We start from the raw sequence: 17,587 nt of genomic DNA, 5'->3' as shown, positions 1-17,587 counted from the left end.
TTCTTGAAATGTTTTTGGTGAAAATGTATTGAACATTACTGTTGGAGGAAATGAGAACAAAAAAATCATTCTCACAATTACGTTGGGGTAATAGTATAACTAAAAAACAGAAACAACTGAAAACATTATTTTTTTTAGAAAAATGTATGTTTTTATTTTTTTATTTTGCATAGCATGAATGTGTGTGTGCTAAACTATTTGTTTAAACTGGTTTGCAGCAACATTATTATGCAAAATTACTTCTGATGGTCAGTTGTTCCAGTATTTAAGGTAACATGAACTTTGAGCAGTGTCACAGTGTTAAACACGGTGGCACAACGGAAAGAGCTCTCTGAGATTGTTTGTAGCCGCATTGTAGCCTTGCATGATGCCGGTTGGTCACTCGATGAAAAGAATAATCTGGTGACATAAGAGTTATGACTTGGCCCGCTCAAGACCCTAATCCGATTGAGAAAATCTGGGATTTGCTGGATACCAAAATGAATAAATCTGTTGTAACGTCGAAAGAATCTCTTTGGAATGAACTTCATATGGAATGGTTTAACAAGTGAAGATATAAAAAGAATATGCTATAATCAAAGCAAAGGGTGGCCACACTAGATATTGACTTTTTTCTCCAAAAGAGACTATTATTTTTGTTTTCACAATATATTGTTATCAGTTTACTTATTTTCATATACATTAACCAATATTACATGAAATAAATACTTGAATAGTATTAATCGTCATTGTTAAGTGTATAATCATCACTGCACACTACTGTCATTCTTAGAATTATTCATAAATTCAGAATAAAGTGGGAACTTACAAACGTGCTTAACTGAATATTCAGACAAACACAGAGAGAAGTTGTAATACAGCACACGTATTTACCAATATGATCGTAAGAAATTATGTATATTATGAAAAAAACGGAAGTGACGTATATTTTTCAAAACAGGAAGTTTTGTGTATTTTTCCAAACCAGAAATGACGTATATTTTCAAAAACGGAAAGTGACGGATATTTTTCAATATGCGACACACACAGCCCTGTTCATTTATATGGATGTGCTGTAAAGTGTGTAACACACTGCTATGTCTGTGAGACTGTTAGTCCAAGTTAATGTGCTATAAGGTGTGTAACTCACTGCTATATGTTTGACACACACAGCCGTGTTAGTTCATATGAATGTGTTGTAAGGTGTGTGACACACAGCCCCGTTAGTTTATATTAATGTGTTCTAAAGTGTGTTTGTCCTTCTCTCAGCAGGCCGTCTGGCTGTCGAGTCACACAGAGAGGCTGTGATTCCCTGGTTTCAGCTCTGCGCTCAAACCACTCACACCTGAGAGAGCTGGGGAACGAAGAGATGCTGTCAAACTGACATGTCTGAGGTTGGGGCACTGTGACCTGAACAAGAGTCTGTATGTTACAGGAGAACATCCAGATGGGGTATGTGACTGCAACAGTCCAGTAATAGTTCAGCATGTATTTCCAGTATGCCAGAAATGCAGTCCTTGAAAGGAAAGGTCATACAATTTTGAAACGAAACTGGACCAAATTTTAGTGAAGTGAATCAGGATATGAGCTGATATTATTGCTGTGACAGTTGGAGGGCAATAATATGCATGTTGGCATCTACACTGCTTTAAACTCAAAAGAAGGAGAAACAGATCTTTCAAATGCTTTAGACTGCATGTGTGCACTTTTTTGGTATTTAAAAAAATATTTATTTTAGGCCTCAATTCATAAAATTTGGTTCCAACTTGGCTGATCTCTGAAATTGGATTTTTCATTTGTGACAAGTGACGTTCTATGAGTGACAAATAAATTCCAGTTATAAACTCTGGATAAATTCCAGATGTGTACCTTTGAATTATTGATATTATGTTCCAACTAAAAATGTAATTTCCATTATAACAGTAATATATTTGTGTTTATTTATCATTCGTATCGTTGACACAACAAAACACTACTGTTCTCCACTACTCCTGTGCATCACTCGGTGACGGTAATCGCTACGTAGCGTCACTAAACACAAAAGAGGCGGACGTGCGTACGCATGCGCATGTGGCTGTCCTTTTTCTACGATATCACACCACCTGGAACTCTGTACAAAGCTAGTTTTCTGGTTAAACTTGGTGTGCAGAAACATTAAGTCAACGGCGAGTCTCTGAGACGCCAGATAAAACAAAGCAGTTTTGGAATTGGTATCTCCAGATACGGCCAAAATCTGAATTATCTAGAGGGAATTTGCAACTTAAAGGATATGACTAAACAAGCTTCAAATGCTTTAGCCTGCAAGCTAGCTAGTTAATGAGAATATTAGCTAGCTATGTAATTTTCTCGCTGTTTAAGCTGTCTGCTTAGCGTTTACTTGATTTTTAACACGATCCGGAGGTAAGTAATGGTGCGTAGATTTTATCAACTCACATTAGGTTCGTGGATCAATAATGTGCATTGCATTGGCGGCTAACGGAAAAGGCTAGCGACCACTAGCTAGCTAGTCTGAAAAGATGAATTCACCAAGGATGTTGGAAACGAGTTAATCCAACCTTTCTGACCTGAGTTAGTCCAGCGATTTTTCTGGCTACATAAGTTTGTCAGCAAATGCACTTGTTTAACGTTTCGTTGTAACAAATGTATTGTTACCGTAAACAATCCCTGACTTGTTTACGTCTTTGTTTATATTCTAGACAGAATGAATCTAACGCTGCTAGACTTGCAGCACTTTCGGCACAAGCCGGCCGTTTCTCGACTCCATTCCACCGGAATGCGCACGTCAAGCTACATGCTAATGTGATGAACAACGCCCACTTTTCTTTTACTTAATATTCCCCTTTTACGATTAAGTTACAAAAGTACTGTGGATTGTATTTAAATCATAATTTGTATATTGTTCTATTGATTGTAATGGGCCATAGTAATAGCTCATTATTAATTAAGAGCAGTGGTTAACGCTGCCACCGGTTTCCTTGGAGACGCAGGTTCGAGCCGTGTACCTTTCCTGACAATATACTGTCAGTACAAACTTTTATAACTAATATTGACAGTTAGTGGAGTAACAATTTGGTAGGTGCACCTTTGATTTTGATTATGCATAGTGAATTTGGCAATGGTCAGACTTTGCATTACAGCCGGGCAGTCAGATTTTGTCATCTTCAAAATTGCACCAACCTAAATTTGACCTACCAATTATCCCTTCGCATTTGTTTTACTTGAGAACGGCGCTGTCATCTTTAAAGTAGTAAAATCAGTAATATTCCCTCTCCAGCTCAAAGCGACCAGGCTTACATTTGGAAAATGACACATTAAAGCCTCGAATATGTTGTGATAACACAACTTTTAAAGATCTCATACCGATTGCTTTTGGATGCATCTAATCGCTGTTTATTTTTCTCTAGAACACGGAAGGATGAAGATGTTTTCGTTCTCGCACAAGACCGCCTTTGTGGTGGACCACTGTCCATACATGGCCGAATCGTGTCGACAGCAGGTGGAGTTCGACTTGCTGACGAAGAACCGCTCGCAGGGCGTGATCCCACTGGCTCCCGTGTCCAAATCCCTGTGGACCTGCGCGGTGGAGTGCTCAATGGAGTATTGCAGAATACTGTACGACATTTACCCCACCAGAAAACTGGTAAGAAGCGCCCAGCGTCCGTTCAGTGCGCGCATGCGCAGATATCAGCTATTCTGCACGTTTTTGAGCGTTGCACGATGAGTATTGCGCAAAAAGTAGTATTGTGAAAAGTGCAGAATAAAACTACATTTTAAACACCAAGACCAAACACTTGTTTAGCCGAATGCAAGCCTTGACATAAGAGGCTCAATGTCTCTTGACTCTCGCATCAGTGGTATGTACAACTTTTCTACTGTATATTGTCTTGATATTTTTTTATACGGACAATGTCTTGATACCTGCACAGCACCCAACACTGTAATTGGTGGGAGGGTATTTGTATACCTCTGGGTATCTGTGTTGATGTAGCCGTCAATGTCACTTTCCTTTGTACATTAAATGGCTGTATTGCTCTGAACTCTGTGTACTTTCTGATTTCGGGGCTCGCCCCTGTGAAGTCTGGGTCAGGATTCTCATATGTGCAACTTGTCTTTCTGGAGGTGAACTACATTGTGAGCGACTCCGAGTTCCACGTTCTCAACAGCTGGAATCAGGAAGCTCAGAACACTCAAGAGGTACTGCCAACATCCAAAATTTGAGAGAATTGTGTCGTCTTTTAAATTGGTCCCTTCTTTTGATAGCACACAAGATGCTGCTCACTCTGTATGTGTCTCGTAGTTTCAGCTTGTCAATACAGACTTTCACTCTGGGAAAGGGTGCAAGAATTAGCCCCCCAAAACTTGTCAATATCAAGTAAAATATGTCAACATCAAGGAGTAACTGTAAGGTAAACAAAATACAGGCTCCATGGTTCAGATATCCTGATAGAATCACGGTACAAATATCGCGGGTGTCTCACACTTGTGCGATAGATATAATCGGGGTCTTAAAATCAGCATTTCCAGATGGAATATGGTAAATACTAAATGGTATTTATATATAGCGCCTTTATCCAAAGCACTGTACAATTGATGCTTCTCATTCAACCATTCATACACACACTCACACATCAACGGCGATTGGCTGCCATGCAAGGCACCGACCAGCTCGTCAGGGGAATTTAAGGAGGGGGCAACATTGGCTCAGGCAGTAAGAGCAATCGTCTGGCAGTCGGAGGATTGCCTGTTCGAGCCCCCGCCCGGGCTGTGTCAAAGTGTCTCTGAGCAAGACACTTAACCCCTAAATGCTCCTGACGAGCTGGTCGGCGCCTTGCATGGCAGCCAATCGCCGTTGGTGTGTGAGTGTGTGTATGAATGGGTGAATGGAGAAGCATCAATTGTACAGCGCTTTGGATAAAGGCGCTATATACAACCATTTAGGGGTTTGGCGTCTCCAGAGCAGGATTGAACCAGCAACCCTCCGACCGCCAGACGACTGCTCTTACTGCCTGAGCCATGTCGCCGCCCACATAAAATTGTATCCCTGTGCTCCCGGTTCCCCCCCCCCAGCTGATGTCGGCGCTGGCGGCGGTGGGGCCCCCGAACCCGCACGAGGACCCCGAGTGCTGCAGCATCCTGCACGGCCTGGTGGCGGCCGTGGAGGCCCTGTGCAAGGTGACGGAGCACCAGCAGCAAGCCCGGGCCCAGCTCATGGACACGGCCGACCGCGTCTGCAACCGGGGCCGCATCATCTGCCTCACCAACGCCAAGAGGTACCCCGTCCACCCCCCCCGACTCCCGGGTGGCCCTGTCCCGCCCAGCGACTCACCCCGCTGGGGCCTGGGGGAGGGAACGTTAAAGCCTGTCGTCGGCCACCAGAAAACCCTGACCCGGATACTCTGCCCCAGACCTTACGGTGTTACAGCAGGGGTGGCAAACTCCAGTCCTGGAGTGTCTGCTGGTTTTTGGTGTGTTTCAGCACGAGAGATACGTGTCAAAGTCTTTCAACTTGTTCTCAAGGCCTTAATTGGCTGCTGATTGAAAGGAAACCACAAACACCTGCAGACACTGCGGCCCTCCAGGACTGGAGTTTGACACCCCTGGTGTACAGGATCACAGTGGTGGCAGTTTGACTGGAGTCTCAAGCATGTTGCTGTGGAGGGCCGTGTGTATGCAGGTTTACGTTCCAACTGATTAACGCTGCCTTGATTCCAATTACTCGTTCAGCCGTACGCTTTTAACTGCATTGAAGCTCAGACTATAATGGTACGACGGTAGTTTTTTTTTTTAGAAACTACAAATAACACCTTTCACTTGATAAACATGTGCAAAACGTCAGCAACAAATTCGACAAATAAGTTCTATAATCAAGATCTGTGGCTGGGTTAAAGCATACACACAGCCTTCCACGGCACTGAGTTTGAGACCACTGCATTAGACGGTTAACGTTGGCGGGGTGTTCGTGTTTCTCTTGCTGGCAGCGCTAATGCACTCAACTCTGTCCCTCCCTCCCTTCCTCCCTCCCTTCCTGATCCACAGTGACACCCATGTCCGTATGCTGGAGGACTGTGTCGTGGAGACCATCCTGGAGCAAAATAAATTGGCGGCGGGCTCAGACAGGTGAGGGCCGCTGTGTGCCACGGCAATCATGGTACTCTGACTCGGGTCAACATCTACCAAACCTCCTTAACATTCACCAGACACCATCTACCAAACCTCCTTAACATTCACCAGACACCATCTACCAAACCTCCTGATTATTCTCCAGACACCATCTACCAAACCTCCTTAACATTCACCAGACACCATCTACCAAACCTCCTGATTATTCTCCAGACACCATCTACCAAACCTCCTTAACATTCACCAGACACCATCTACCAAACCTGATTATTCTCCAGACACCATCTACCAAACCTCCTTAACATTCACCAGACACCATCAACCAAACCTCCTGATTATTCTCCAGACACCATCTACCAAACCTCCTGATTATTCTCCAGACGCCATCTACCAAACCTCCTGATTATTCTCCAGACACCATCTACCAAACCTCCTAATTATTCTCCAGACACCATCTACCAAACCTCCTTAACATTCACCAGATACCATCAACCAAACCTCCTGATTATTCTCCAGACACCATCTACCAAACCTGATTATTCTCCAGACACCATCTACCAAACCTCCTTAACATTCACCAGACACCAGCTACCAAACCTCACAACACAACATCACATCACAACACATCTGCCAAACCTCCTGATTATTCACAAGACACCTTCTGCCAAATCTCCTGAATATTCAAAATATTCAAACTGCCGACTTCAGAGATGTCTTGGACGTGCGGCTGGTTTTGAGTTGGGCGGGAGTGAGCAGTCGTGACGTCACAGAGCGTGTGCGCTTGCCTTGCAGGCTCATGCAGATTCAGCAGTGTGAGCTAGTCCTGATCCACACCTACCCGCTGGGAGAGGACACGCTGGTGTCCGACCGGCCCAAAAAAGAGGTATGACAACCCGCCCAAGCAGTGTGCGTGCAAAAGTAGCTTTTCATAGTTCACCTGCTGATCGTGGAGGCAGCACTGCTACACCACACCAATGAAAGGCTCACGTAAGTTGTCCCCTTCTATTCTGAAAATGAACTAGGCTTCACCTCACAATCCGGTTTCTGCAGAAATATTACTATGCAACACAAAGATGGTTCACGTTTGGGTTATTATATCCTGCTGCTGTCTCAATGTAGTGAGTTTACATGAATAAAAGCTCTCACTTGTGCATGTGACTGTGCTGTATGTGTTGATTGACTGTTTTTGCGGGTAAAGGATGGGAGATGATCTGATGTGGGCCGGCTCTGTTGCAGATCTCCCCTGTGCTGACCAGCGAGGTGCATAGCGTGCGGGCGGGGCGCCATCTTGCCTCCAAACTCAACATCCTGGTGCAGCAGCACTTTGACCTGGCCTCCACGACCATCACCAACATCCCGATGAAGGTAGACCCTCCTCACCCCCCTCTCGGTTCTGCCCCGCCCCTCCTGATTCTCCCTCCATCCCCCTGGATCTGCCCCACCCATTTTGGTTCTACCCCCCCCCCCCACCCCCCTCCAGTTCCGCCCCTGCCCTGCTCCCCTCTCGCCTGGAGATTGTTGCCGGTTGTATTTTGTTTTGTTTTGTTTTGTTCTGTTCCCACCTCCCCCCTCCCCTCCCTCCCAAGACAAATGAAACTTGCTTCATGTGGAAAATGACCAATGCCTTATTTTTGTTTTAAACCGTGTTTTCTGTTTTGCTTAGCCCACATTAAATGTCTCTGACCAGGTCAGTACATCTTCAACTTAGCAGAAAGAATGAAAGGAATACAGCTATGTGAACCTTTTCCCTCTCTCTGTCTGACTGTGGCACGTGGCTGGTCCCCCTCTTTGCCCCACCCCCCACCCCACCCCACCCCCCGGCTCCTAAACTCTTCCGTAAAGCGATGGTTCAACCCAATTCGTCTTTTCTTTAAAATGTACTGCACATCCGGAAAAGAGTGTTTCGCGAGAACTGAGCCACATTGTGAGCAGAATGGTCAGAAAGTTCTAGCATCCCAGCTGTGTGTGTGCGCGTAGACCTCAGTTGCTCCTCCATGCTGAAGCTAACGGGTCTCGCCGTGATTGGATTTGCCGTGGTCGCCGACGGCAAAAACCTCTTCTTTGGATGCACAGCACACCCATTTTTAACACGGTTCCACCGGTCCTGGGTTGAACTACGGCTTTAGTCTCGTGTGACCCAGCGTATCGTGCCCCAGTTAACACGAAACGTTCTCACGATGTCACTGTCGTAAAGACATCGCAAGAACGTTTCAGTAGTCGGCGATCATCCGCGTACGTCCAGAACACCCCTGTCTTTCTGCCCATTCCGTTCCTCCTGCCCCCCCCCCCCCCCCCACCCCATCTTCTCAAAATGAAAATGTCTTTCTGAGCTGTATTTAATGACTTCCCTGCACAATTGAGATGGATGGATTCCTGATTTAATGCTAAGTTGGGTAAAATGTCAAAAAGTACTGAGAGTTGGACAGAAACATTTTCAGTTTTGGTGTTCATTGGAAATGTTGACGATGCTGAAATGTTTTTAATTGCTGGTGTTATCCTTTAACTTTTATGCATGTTGAAGTTGCTTTATAAATATCATTTTGTTATTTTATGCAACACCTTATTTATGAATTTATGCTGCTTCTTTTTTTGTGAAGGTGTTTTCCATTCTCATCATTTTATTTTATTTCTTTGAAATGATCATCTTAATTCTTATTAATTGTTTGCTTCGTCCATTGACTTTTGTTTTGCTCTTATGAAAATTCACGCTCTTTCTTGATTTGAATTCAGAAACTGAGTCATTTTCCTTCAGGGGCCAGTCTAGTCTTTGGTAATATTTATGTTGCTCCTGTGCTGTAGATTGTAGATTGTTCTCAGAATTCCTTAATTCACATCACCCTGACATTGTCATTACCCCAGAATTCCTTAATTCACATCACCCTTAGATTAGTCATTACCCCAGAATTCCTTAATTCACATCACCTTTTCATTCCCATTCCCACAGAATTCCTTAATTCACATCACCCTTACATTCTCATTCCCACTATTCCTTAATTCACATCACCCTGACATTCTCATTCCCACAGAATTCCTTAATTCACATCACCCTTACATTCTCATTCCCACAGAATTCCTTAATTCACATCACCCTTACATTCTCATTCCCACAGAATTCCTTAATTCACATCACCCTTACATTCTCATTCCCACAGAATTCCTTAATTCACATCACCCTTACATTCTCATTCCCACAGAATTCCTTAATTCACATCACCCTGACATTCTCATTCCCACAGAATTCCTTAATTCACATCACCCTTACATTCTCATTCCCACAGAATTCCTTAATTCACATCACCCTTACATTCTCATTCCCACAGAATTCCTTAATTCACATCACCCTTACATTCTCATTCCCACAGAATTCCTTAATTCACATCACCCTTATATTCTCATTCCCACAGAATTCCTTAATTCACATCACCCTGACATTCTCATTCCCACAGAATTCCTTAATTCACATCACCCTGACATTCTCATTCCCACAGAATTCCTTAATTCACATCACCCTGACATTGTCATTCCCACAGAATTCCTTAATTCACATCACCCTTACATTCTCATTCCCACAGAATTCCTTAATTCACATCACCCTTACATTCTCATTCGCACAGAATTCCTTAATTCACATCACCCTGACATTCTCATTCCCACAGAATTCCTTAATTCACATCACCCTGACATTCTCATTCCCACAGAATTCCTTAATTCACATCACCCTGACATTCTCATTCCCACAGAATTCCTTAATTTTCTCCCAGTGCATATGCTCAAAGTCCCATAGTTAAACGTGGCAGTCTCCCTGAACCGGCTTCATGCGCCATTGAGCAGCTCCCATAGGAGTGCATGTAGCCGGTAAGCAGCAGCCGCCTCCAGCCACAGGGGGGACTGTAGGCAGCCCTGAGAGGGCCATCTCCACAGGCGGTCCCCTATGTGGATCGGACACGGAGCCCAGGGTTCCCGTCCCACCCTCCCGGTCTGCGGTCGATGTGAGCGTCCTCGCTCCGACGTGACTGATCTCTCTACCCCCCCGCCCCCGCCCCCGCCCCTCTGAAGGAGGAACAGCACGCCAACACTTCGGCCAATTACGACGTGGAGCTGCTGCACCACAGAGACGCGCACATGGAGTTCATCAAGAGCGGTACGTAGCCCAGCGGAGCGGACCCGCTCCGCTCCAGAGATGTTCCGTTTTTCCCACGCAGCTTTGCACTTTGGTGTGACTTTCTTTCTTTTTTTTTTATTTTGCTGGAGATTTGTTTGAAAATGTGCTGTTTACTGTACTGAGGAGTTGGGGCTCCTTGTATTCACATATGCTAACATTTAAGGGAGTGGTTTTCAGACTCGGTCCGGGGGGACCCCCTGTGTATGCTGGCGTTTGTTCTCATGGCAATATACTTTGTTCTAACTCTGCAATCCTGTTGTGATCTGTATCTGGGTCCGGTTGACCTCTGACCTCTGACCTCTGACCTGTCTGTGACCCGGTTGGTTCCACAGGAGATCTGCATCCAGCGGGCAGCACCAGCCGAGACAGTGGCCTGAAGGAGACGGTGACGCTGAAGTGGTGCACCCCTCGAACGAACAGCGTTGGTACGCTCCGGCAACGCAAACCCCACAATTCACCTCTACCACGGCTACCATTCTGACCCGAAATAACCGTTCTGCCACCGCTCTCTCCCATCCATACACCCCCCCCCCACTCCCCAAGTACTCCCACCTTCTGGTTCTGGTTCAGCTTGTTGTATTTTTCAGGTTTTTATGCACTTTTTCTTTGGGCTTGTTATGATGTAGTCTATATGTATTCAGGATTTGTATTAAGTTCTGTGCTGGCATTAGTGCTCGAGTGTGCTTCGGTTTTCCTAACACAATATTCCCATTTCAGAGCTGCACTACTGCACTGGGGCCTACCGAATCTCACCAGTCGATGTCAACAGTAGGCCTTCCTCTTGCCTCACCAACTTCCTCTTGAACGGTAAGAGGCGTGGACGTATTGTTGTCACAGGTCAAGGGATATAAGACCCTGTGCTGCCATTGGTCCACCCGGCTGTCAGTAATCTGTTCGGCTCTTCTCACAGGACGCTCGGTGCTGCTGGAGCAGCCTCGGAAATCTGGGTCGAAGGTCATCAGTCACATGCTCAGCAGCCACGGCGGGGAGATCTTTCTGCACGTGCTCAATAGCACCCGCTCCACGCTGGAGGACCCGCCTTCTATCAGCGAGGGGTGCGGGGGCCGTGTGACGGACTACCGCATCACTGTGAGTATGGCCGTCTGACCGCTGTCACTGACCGCTCTCACTGACCGCTCTTACTGACCGCTTCACCCTCTGACTGCTCTCACTGACCGCTCACTGACCGCTCTCACTGACCACTCTCACTGACCGCTCTCACTGACCGCTCTTACTGACCGCTTCACCCTCTGACTGCTCTCACTGACCGCCTCGCTGTCTGACCACTCACTGCCCACTCACTGACCGCTCTTACACACTGACCACTCTAGCTCACCTCTCCCTCTGACCGTTCTAACTAACCGCTGCACCTCCATATGAATGGACCCGTTTGTGGCCGCGGTGGTCACTGCAGGTGTTAACACTGCAGTTGTTATTGTAGTGCCTTTATGCTAATGCCCATTAGCCAGGCTTGAGAGAGTCACTTGAAACCTGACAGGACGTCCCGTGTTCCTGTCGGAGAGACCGTCGTCCTGTCTGGGCTAATGGGGTCTCCGTCTCCTCCTTTTCCCGCAGGACTTCGGGGAGCTGATGCGGGAGAACCGGCTGACTCCTTTCCCAGAGTCCCCGGCTCCTGCCGGGGCTTGTGGGAAAGTGCCCCTGGAGAGAGCGAAGGCCCAGCTGGAGCGACACACTCGATACTGGCCAATGATCATCTCCCAGACCACCATCTTCAACATGCAGGCGGTGAGCCTCTGTCTCCCCCTGCCTGTCAGCACCGGCACTGCAGCCTCTTCTGCTTATCAGCTTATCAAAAGTAGGGCTGTTCAGTTGACCCATTATCTTTTCGTTATGTTGGGAGTATTTCAGCTCGTATTTCAGGGCGTTCCCAGACAGGGGTGGTTTTTGGCTGGCAACGCTGTTTTCCTCGGGGGAGGGACGGCTTGAGAACGCAGGATGTAATTGGTCCATATTCGCTGCAGGTGGTTCCCTTGGCCAATCTGATTGTGAAAGAGAGTTTGACCGAGGACGACGTGCTGACCTGTCAGAAGACCGTGTACAACCTGGTTGACATGGAGAGGAAGAACGATCCGCTTCCTGTTTCCACCGTCGGAACCAGAGGCAAGGGGCCTAAAAGGTGAGTGTGAGTGTGTGAGGGTAATATCATAGTATTTATTTTTTTAACTCTTTACATGTAGCATTTATTTAATTGTAGCTTATTGAAAATGAATTTGCAAGTGTGGAAGGACCGGTGCAATTCTGGGTTCGGCTGGAACGATGGGTTTAATTCCAGGTTGGGTTGGAATGATGGGTTTAATTCCGGGTTGGGTTGGAATGATGGGTTTAATTCCGGGTTGGGTTGGAACGATGGGTGTAATTCCGGGTTGGGTTGGAATGATGGGTTTAATCCCGGGTTGGGTTGGAATGACGGGTTTAATTCCGGGTTGGGTTGGAATGACAGGAGTAATTCCGGGTTGGGTTGGAATGACGGGTGTAATTCCGGGTTGGGTTGGAATGATGGGTTTAATCCCGGGTTGGGTTGGAATGACGGGTTTAATTCCGGGTTGGGTTGGAATGACAGGAGTAATTCCGGGTTGGGTTGGAATGACGGGTGTAATTCCGGGTTGGGTTGGAATGATGGGTTTAATTCCGGGTTGGGTTGGAATGATGGGTTTAATTCCGGGTTGGGTTGGAACGATGGGTGTAATTCCGGGTTGGGTTGGAATGATGGGTCTAATCCCGGGTTGGGTTGGAATGACGGGTTTAATTCCGGGTTGGGTTGGAATGATGGTATTAATTCCTGGTTGGTTTGGAATGACAGGAGTAATTCCTGGTTGGGTTGGAATGACGGGAGTAATTCCGGGTTGGGTTGGAATGACGGGTGTAATTCCGGGTTGGGTTGGAATGACGGGTTTCATTCCGGGTTGGGTTGGAATGAAGGGTTTAATTCCGGGTTGGGTTGGAATGACAGGTTTAATTCCGGGTTGGGTTGGAATGACGGGATTAATTCCGGGTTTGGTTGAGATGACGGGTGTAATTCCGGGTCGGGCCTTCAGGGACGAGCAGTACCGGGCCATGTGGAACGAGCTGGAGGCGCTGGTGCGCACCCACGTCGGGGGCAGCGAGCGCCACGCCCGCGTGCTGGAGTGCGTGAGCGCCTGCCGCAGCCGGCCGCCCGAGGAGGAGGAGCGCAAGAAGAGGGGGAGGAAGAGGGAGGACAAGGAGGAGAAGCCGGAGAGGAACGGCAAGGACCCGGAGGTGGAGAAGGGGTGGCAGGAGCCGGGAGAGAGGTCAGCGCGTCTCCGATACCCCCGCTGCGATTTCTAAACATAATCACTTTCGTAACTCCTGTATGTCATACTGGGTGGCCATGCTACCCGCTGCACACGCGATACGTATAAGAATATTATCCTAACTGTCATAATGGGTAGCTGAGTAGCATACTGGTTTGAGCATATTTCCGATGTTAGTAAATTCTGAATTCACTGAGGAATGGGAAAATGACCTTTATCTCAGTGAAGATGCAGATCAACCATTCTTAGTAAAAAGCAGGAGAGTTTATTACAGTCAGGAAAATGTTCCAAAGAGCAATGGTGTTTTGGGGTGTTTATAGTGTTACATTTGCAGATATTCAAATATATCTACAAATCAAGTGTAAATCAAGTGTGAATTGCGCCTATCCCGAGCACTTCGGATTGGGCCATTCAAATCCTTAATGGTAGCGGGGCCTTGCCCCGCTCCCCCCTGGAGCCTCGTGGAAAATCCCCAGAGGGGGAACCTTGAAACTGATAGCGGTCATTATCATATGTGAAGTGGTCCAATACACAAATTTGTCTTGTCTCCCAACAGTAGCATACTGGTTTGAACATATTTCCAAAAGGTTTCAGGGTAAACATAAATCATGTGTTTATTAAGGAACAAGAAGAATAACCTGTTTAGCTGAGAAACCTACAGACATTAACTTCTAATGTATTGTCGAAACCAGTGGTTTGTAGTGCCGTGACAAGCACACCTGATGCAACTAATCAAGGGCTTGCATGGTTTACCCCACGGCTCTAAAGGATAAAAAAAAAAAAACCCCGCTCAAAAGCGTGTGCTTGTGTGGCCTGTTCCTCCAGCAGGCTCAAGGGGGCGCCAGAGCGTGAGAAGGAGGAGCCTGCAGAGGCGGAGGTAATCAAGGACTCTCCGGACTCCCCGGAACCACTGAACAAGAAGCCCCGCCTGACGGTGGAGGAGAGCCAGCCCCCAGAGAAAGCCAAAGGTGCGGGCCCGCCAAATACTGACCCTGTCACAAAAAAACCCTGTTCACTGAATAACCTGACCTTGCCAAATACTGACCCTGTCACAAGAAAACCCTGTTCACTGAATAACCTGACCTTGCCAAATACTGACCCTGTCGCAAGAAAACCCTGTTCACTGAATAACCTGACCTTGCCAAATACTGACCCTGTCACAAGAAAACCCTGTTCACTGAATAACCTGACCTTGCCAAATACTGACCCTGTCGCAAGAAAACCCTGTTCACTGAATAACCTGACCTTGCCAAATACTCACCCTGTCGCAAGAAAACCCTGTTCACTGAATAACCTGACCTTGCCAAATACTGACCCTGTCACAAAAAAACCCTGTTCACTGAATAACCTGACCTTGCCAAATACTGACCCTGTCACAAAAAAACCCTGTTCACTGACCTTGCCACAAACTGACTGTTTGAAATGTCCTATCCACTCGGTCAGATGCTTCCTGTCAAATGCTGACCCTGTCCTCAAGTCTTATCCACAGGTTCAGATCTATCCTGCCAAATAGTAACCCTGTCGCAAATGTCTTATCCACCGGTTCAGACCCTTCCTTCCAAATACTGACCCTGCCTTGAATGACTTATCCACAGGTTTAGACCTCGCGTCTCAATACTCAAAAACCCCCCAAAAAATCCTTTCCTCCACACGTCTCCTCCCGCCATACCTCCAGTAGGAGAAGGACACAAGTTTACGTTTCTTTTGAGCTTCGGGACGCAGCTGATGTAAAACGGTTGCAGCTGCCTGATTGTCCTCCGTGTTCTTGCGCTCTGCGGCTTCAGGCCCCATGTCCCTGCTCACGATGTGGACGAACAGGCTCAACACGGCCAACTCGCGCAAGCACCAGGAGTTTGCTGGCCGAATCAACTCCGTCAACAACCGGGCCGAGCTGTACCAGCATCTCAAAGACGAAAATGGGTCTGTATCCTGCACTTGGCTCAGCCTGCTTTGCATCCGAGTACTCTCGCTTCCTAAGGAAGCAAATTCATTTAGCATCCGCTTCCCATCTGAACTGGTCCGTTGTAACAATAAAAGAAAATGGCATGTGTAACATTCATATGTCACATACAGACATAAGCAATACTAAGATATATGTTGTAAATGAATAATGGAATTCTTGAATTTTCTAAATAAGGTTTAATAGATGTGTTGAATTTGAGTTGGGGCTGGGACAGGAGCAGGTAAAATGGGTTGAAATCTTAAGGTGTAACTAGGCGGGATGGTAGAACGCGCTGTACATTCGGAGTCACTGTCCGATAACTTGTCTCTTTCCACTTTTGCTGGCAGAATGGAGACTACGGAAAACGGGAAAACCAACAGGTGACGCAGTTTTCCCCGTCTGCCGCCTTTTTTTCACCTGACTGCTTGGAATACTGCCTCGGTGTCACTGTACAGGAAATACTTCACGAACCAACGAGTGTCCCTCTGGTACTTTTCCTCATGCTTTTAACCTTTATCTACTGTACAGTCTCTGAGTGTGTCAGCAAGATTGAACCATAGCTTTTTAAGCCATTTTTTTAACACGCTTCTGTTTATACTGATGGATTTCCATATTCTGAGAAATAAAAAGATTCTGTCTGTGCTTCTGTGATCTGTCTTTTTTTCTTTTTTTTTCCCGGACTTCCTGTTTTACATGTCGGTGACGAGAACTACTGTAGCGAGCACTTCCTGTTTTGTGTGTCAGGGATGGAAAAGTACACTGTGTAACACAAGTTAGGATTTGAATGTGGTCAAGTGTTTTTAGTGTTGTCGTACCAATATTATTTACATGTGTCCGACGAAACAACTCACCCGTGTTATGGTATACAGATGGCAAAACTACAAAATACTCATTGCAACATTATCTTTTTTGCAAGCGACTGATCAAAGATTTTTTACGATTTTATATAAATTGTTTATATGATCAAACTGTGTGAATATATTTCTCAGTAGATCTTCGCATCTGCCTTGCTATGCATAAAACATATTGATAGTTTTGCAGAATGCGATTTGTCAAACAAATGCTAATACTGGCACAACATTGGCCCCTGAGGAAGGTTATGATCCTCATACAACTGGCTGTGGATCTCTGTCTCCCTCTGGTGGTGGATAGTGTAATGGAAGTACATTCTTGAGAGTACAAAAATGTGAAACTTTTCGACTCCTGATTCGATAGCAGAGCTCAAGTTGTACACCATTGGGCATTTCAAAACGGGGGAGAAAAAGTTTGAAAATAATAAATTAGAATTTAAGAAAGAATGTAAAGAGAGACTAAAGGGAGTTGTGTGGCTGTGGCTACAGGAGGAGCTGGGAGTGTGGCGGACAGTGAAAGGACAAGCTTCTTCCTGGCTTGTGTGGACTGGGGTCTATGGGGAAGGGGTGTGTGATGTGTGGGCTGGGGTCTGTGTGGTGTGTGTTGTGTGGGCCGGGGTCTGTGTGGTGTGTGTTGTGTGGGCTGGGTCTATGGGGAAGGGGTGTGTGTTGTGTGGGCCGGGGTCTGTGTGGTGTGTGTTGTGTGGGCTGGGTCTATGGGGACGGGGTGTGTGTTGTGTGGGCTGGGGTCTGTGTGTTGTGTGGGCCGGGGTCTGTGTGGTGTGTGTTGTGTGGGCTGGGGTCTGTGTGGTGTGTGTTGTGTGGGCTGGGGTCTGTGTGGTGTGTGTTGTGTGGGCCGGGGTCTGTGTGGTGTGTGTTGTGTGGGCTGGGGTCTGTGTGGTGTGTGTTGTGTGGGCTGGGGTCTATGGGGAAGGGGGGTGTGTGATGTGTGGGCTGGGGTCTGTGTGGTGTGTGTTGTGTGGGCCAGGGTCTGTGTGGTGTGTGTTGTGTGGGCTGGGGTCTGTGTGGTGTGTGTTGTGTGGGCCGGGGTCTGTGCGGTGTGTGTTGTGTGGGCTGGGGTCTATGGGGAAGGGGGGTGTGTGATGTGTGGGCTGGGGTCTGTGTGGTGTGTGTTGTGTGGGCCGGGGTCTGTGTGGTGTGTGTTGTGTGGGCTGGGGTCTATGGGGAAGGGGGGTGTGTGATGTGTGGGCTGGGGTCTGTGTGGTGTGTGTTGTGTGGG

General features: G+C 46.9%; 1 protein-coding gene across 6 annotated transcripts in view; it reads left to right on the top strand.

Annotated features, from left to right (window-relative positions):
- The window catches only part of ints13 (integrator complex subunit 13), a 70,421-nt gene extending 54,283 nt beyond the window's left edge, over positions 1–16,138 (top strand). For 2 of the 6 annotated variants that reach the window (XM_061229640.1, XM_061229642.1), the window contains 17 exons: positions 1,252–1,431; positions 3,384–3,619; positions 4,099–4,173; positions 5,047–5,249; positions 6,016–6,096; positions 6,892–6,982; positions 7,336–7,464; positions 10,156–10,240; positions 10,594–10,686; positions 10,979–11,068; positions 11,172–11,350; positions 11,837–12,007; positions 12,244–12,398; positions 13,318–13,551; positions 14,380–14,522; positions 15,339–15,474; positions 15,844–16,138. In XM_061229640.1, the coding sequence (XP_061085624.1) occupies positions 3,395–3,619; positions 4,099–4,173; positions 5,047–5,249; positions 6,016–6,096; positions 6,892–6,982; positions 7,336–7,464; positions 10,156–10,240; positions 10,594–10,686; positions 10,979–11,068; positions 11,172–11,350; positions 11,837–12,007; positions 12,244–12,398; positions 13,318–13,551; positions 14,380–14,522; positions 15,339–15,474; positions 15,844–15,880 (2,127 nt within the window). In that variant the 5' untranslated portion in view covers positions 1,252–1,431; positions 3,384–3,394 and the 3' untranslated portion in view covers positions 15,881–16,138. Of the gene's footprint in view, positions 1–1,248; positions 1,432–2,034; positions 2,390–3,383; positions 3,620–4,098; positions 4,174–5,046; positions 5,250–6,015; positions 6,097–6,891; positions 6,983–7,335; positions 7,465–10,155; positions 10,241–10,593; positions 10,687–10,978; positions 11,069–11,171; positions 11,351–11,836; positions 12,008–12,243; positions 12,399–13,317; positions 13,552–14,379; positions 14,523–15,338; positions 15,475–15,843 lie in introns of those variants that run through there. The other 4 variants (XM_061229641.1, XM_061229644.1, XM_061229639.1 and 1 more) reach the window with 4 other exon arrangements.
- Positions 16,139–17,587: the final 1,449 nt, after the last annotated feature.

Source organism: Conger conger, chromosome 19, assembly GCF_963514075.1.
Source record: "Conger conger chromosome 19, fConCon1.1, whole genome shotgun sequence".
In the NCBI taxonomy this organism is placed as follows: Eukaryota; Metazoa; Chordata; class Actinopteri; order Anguilliformes; family Congridae; genus Conger; species Conger conger.
This window is presented reverse-complemented; position numbering and strand designations above follow the sequence as displayed.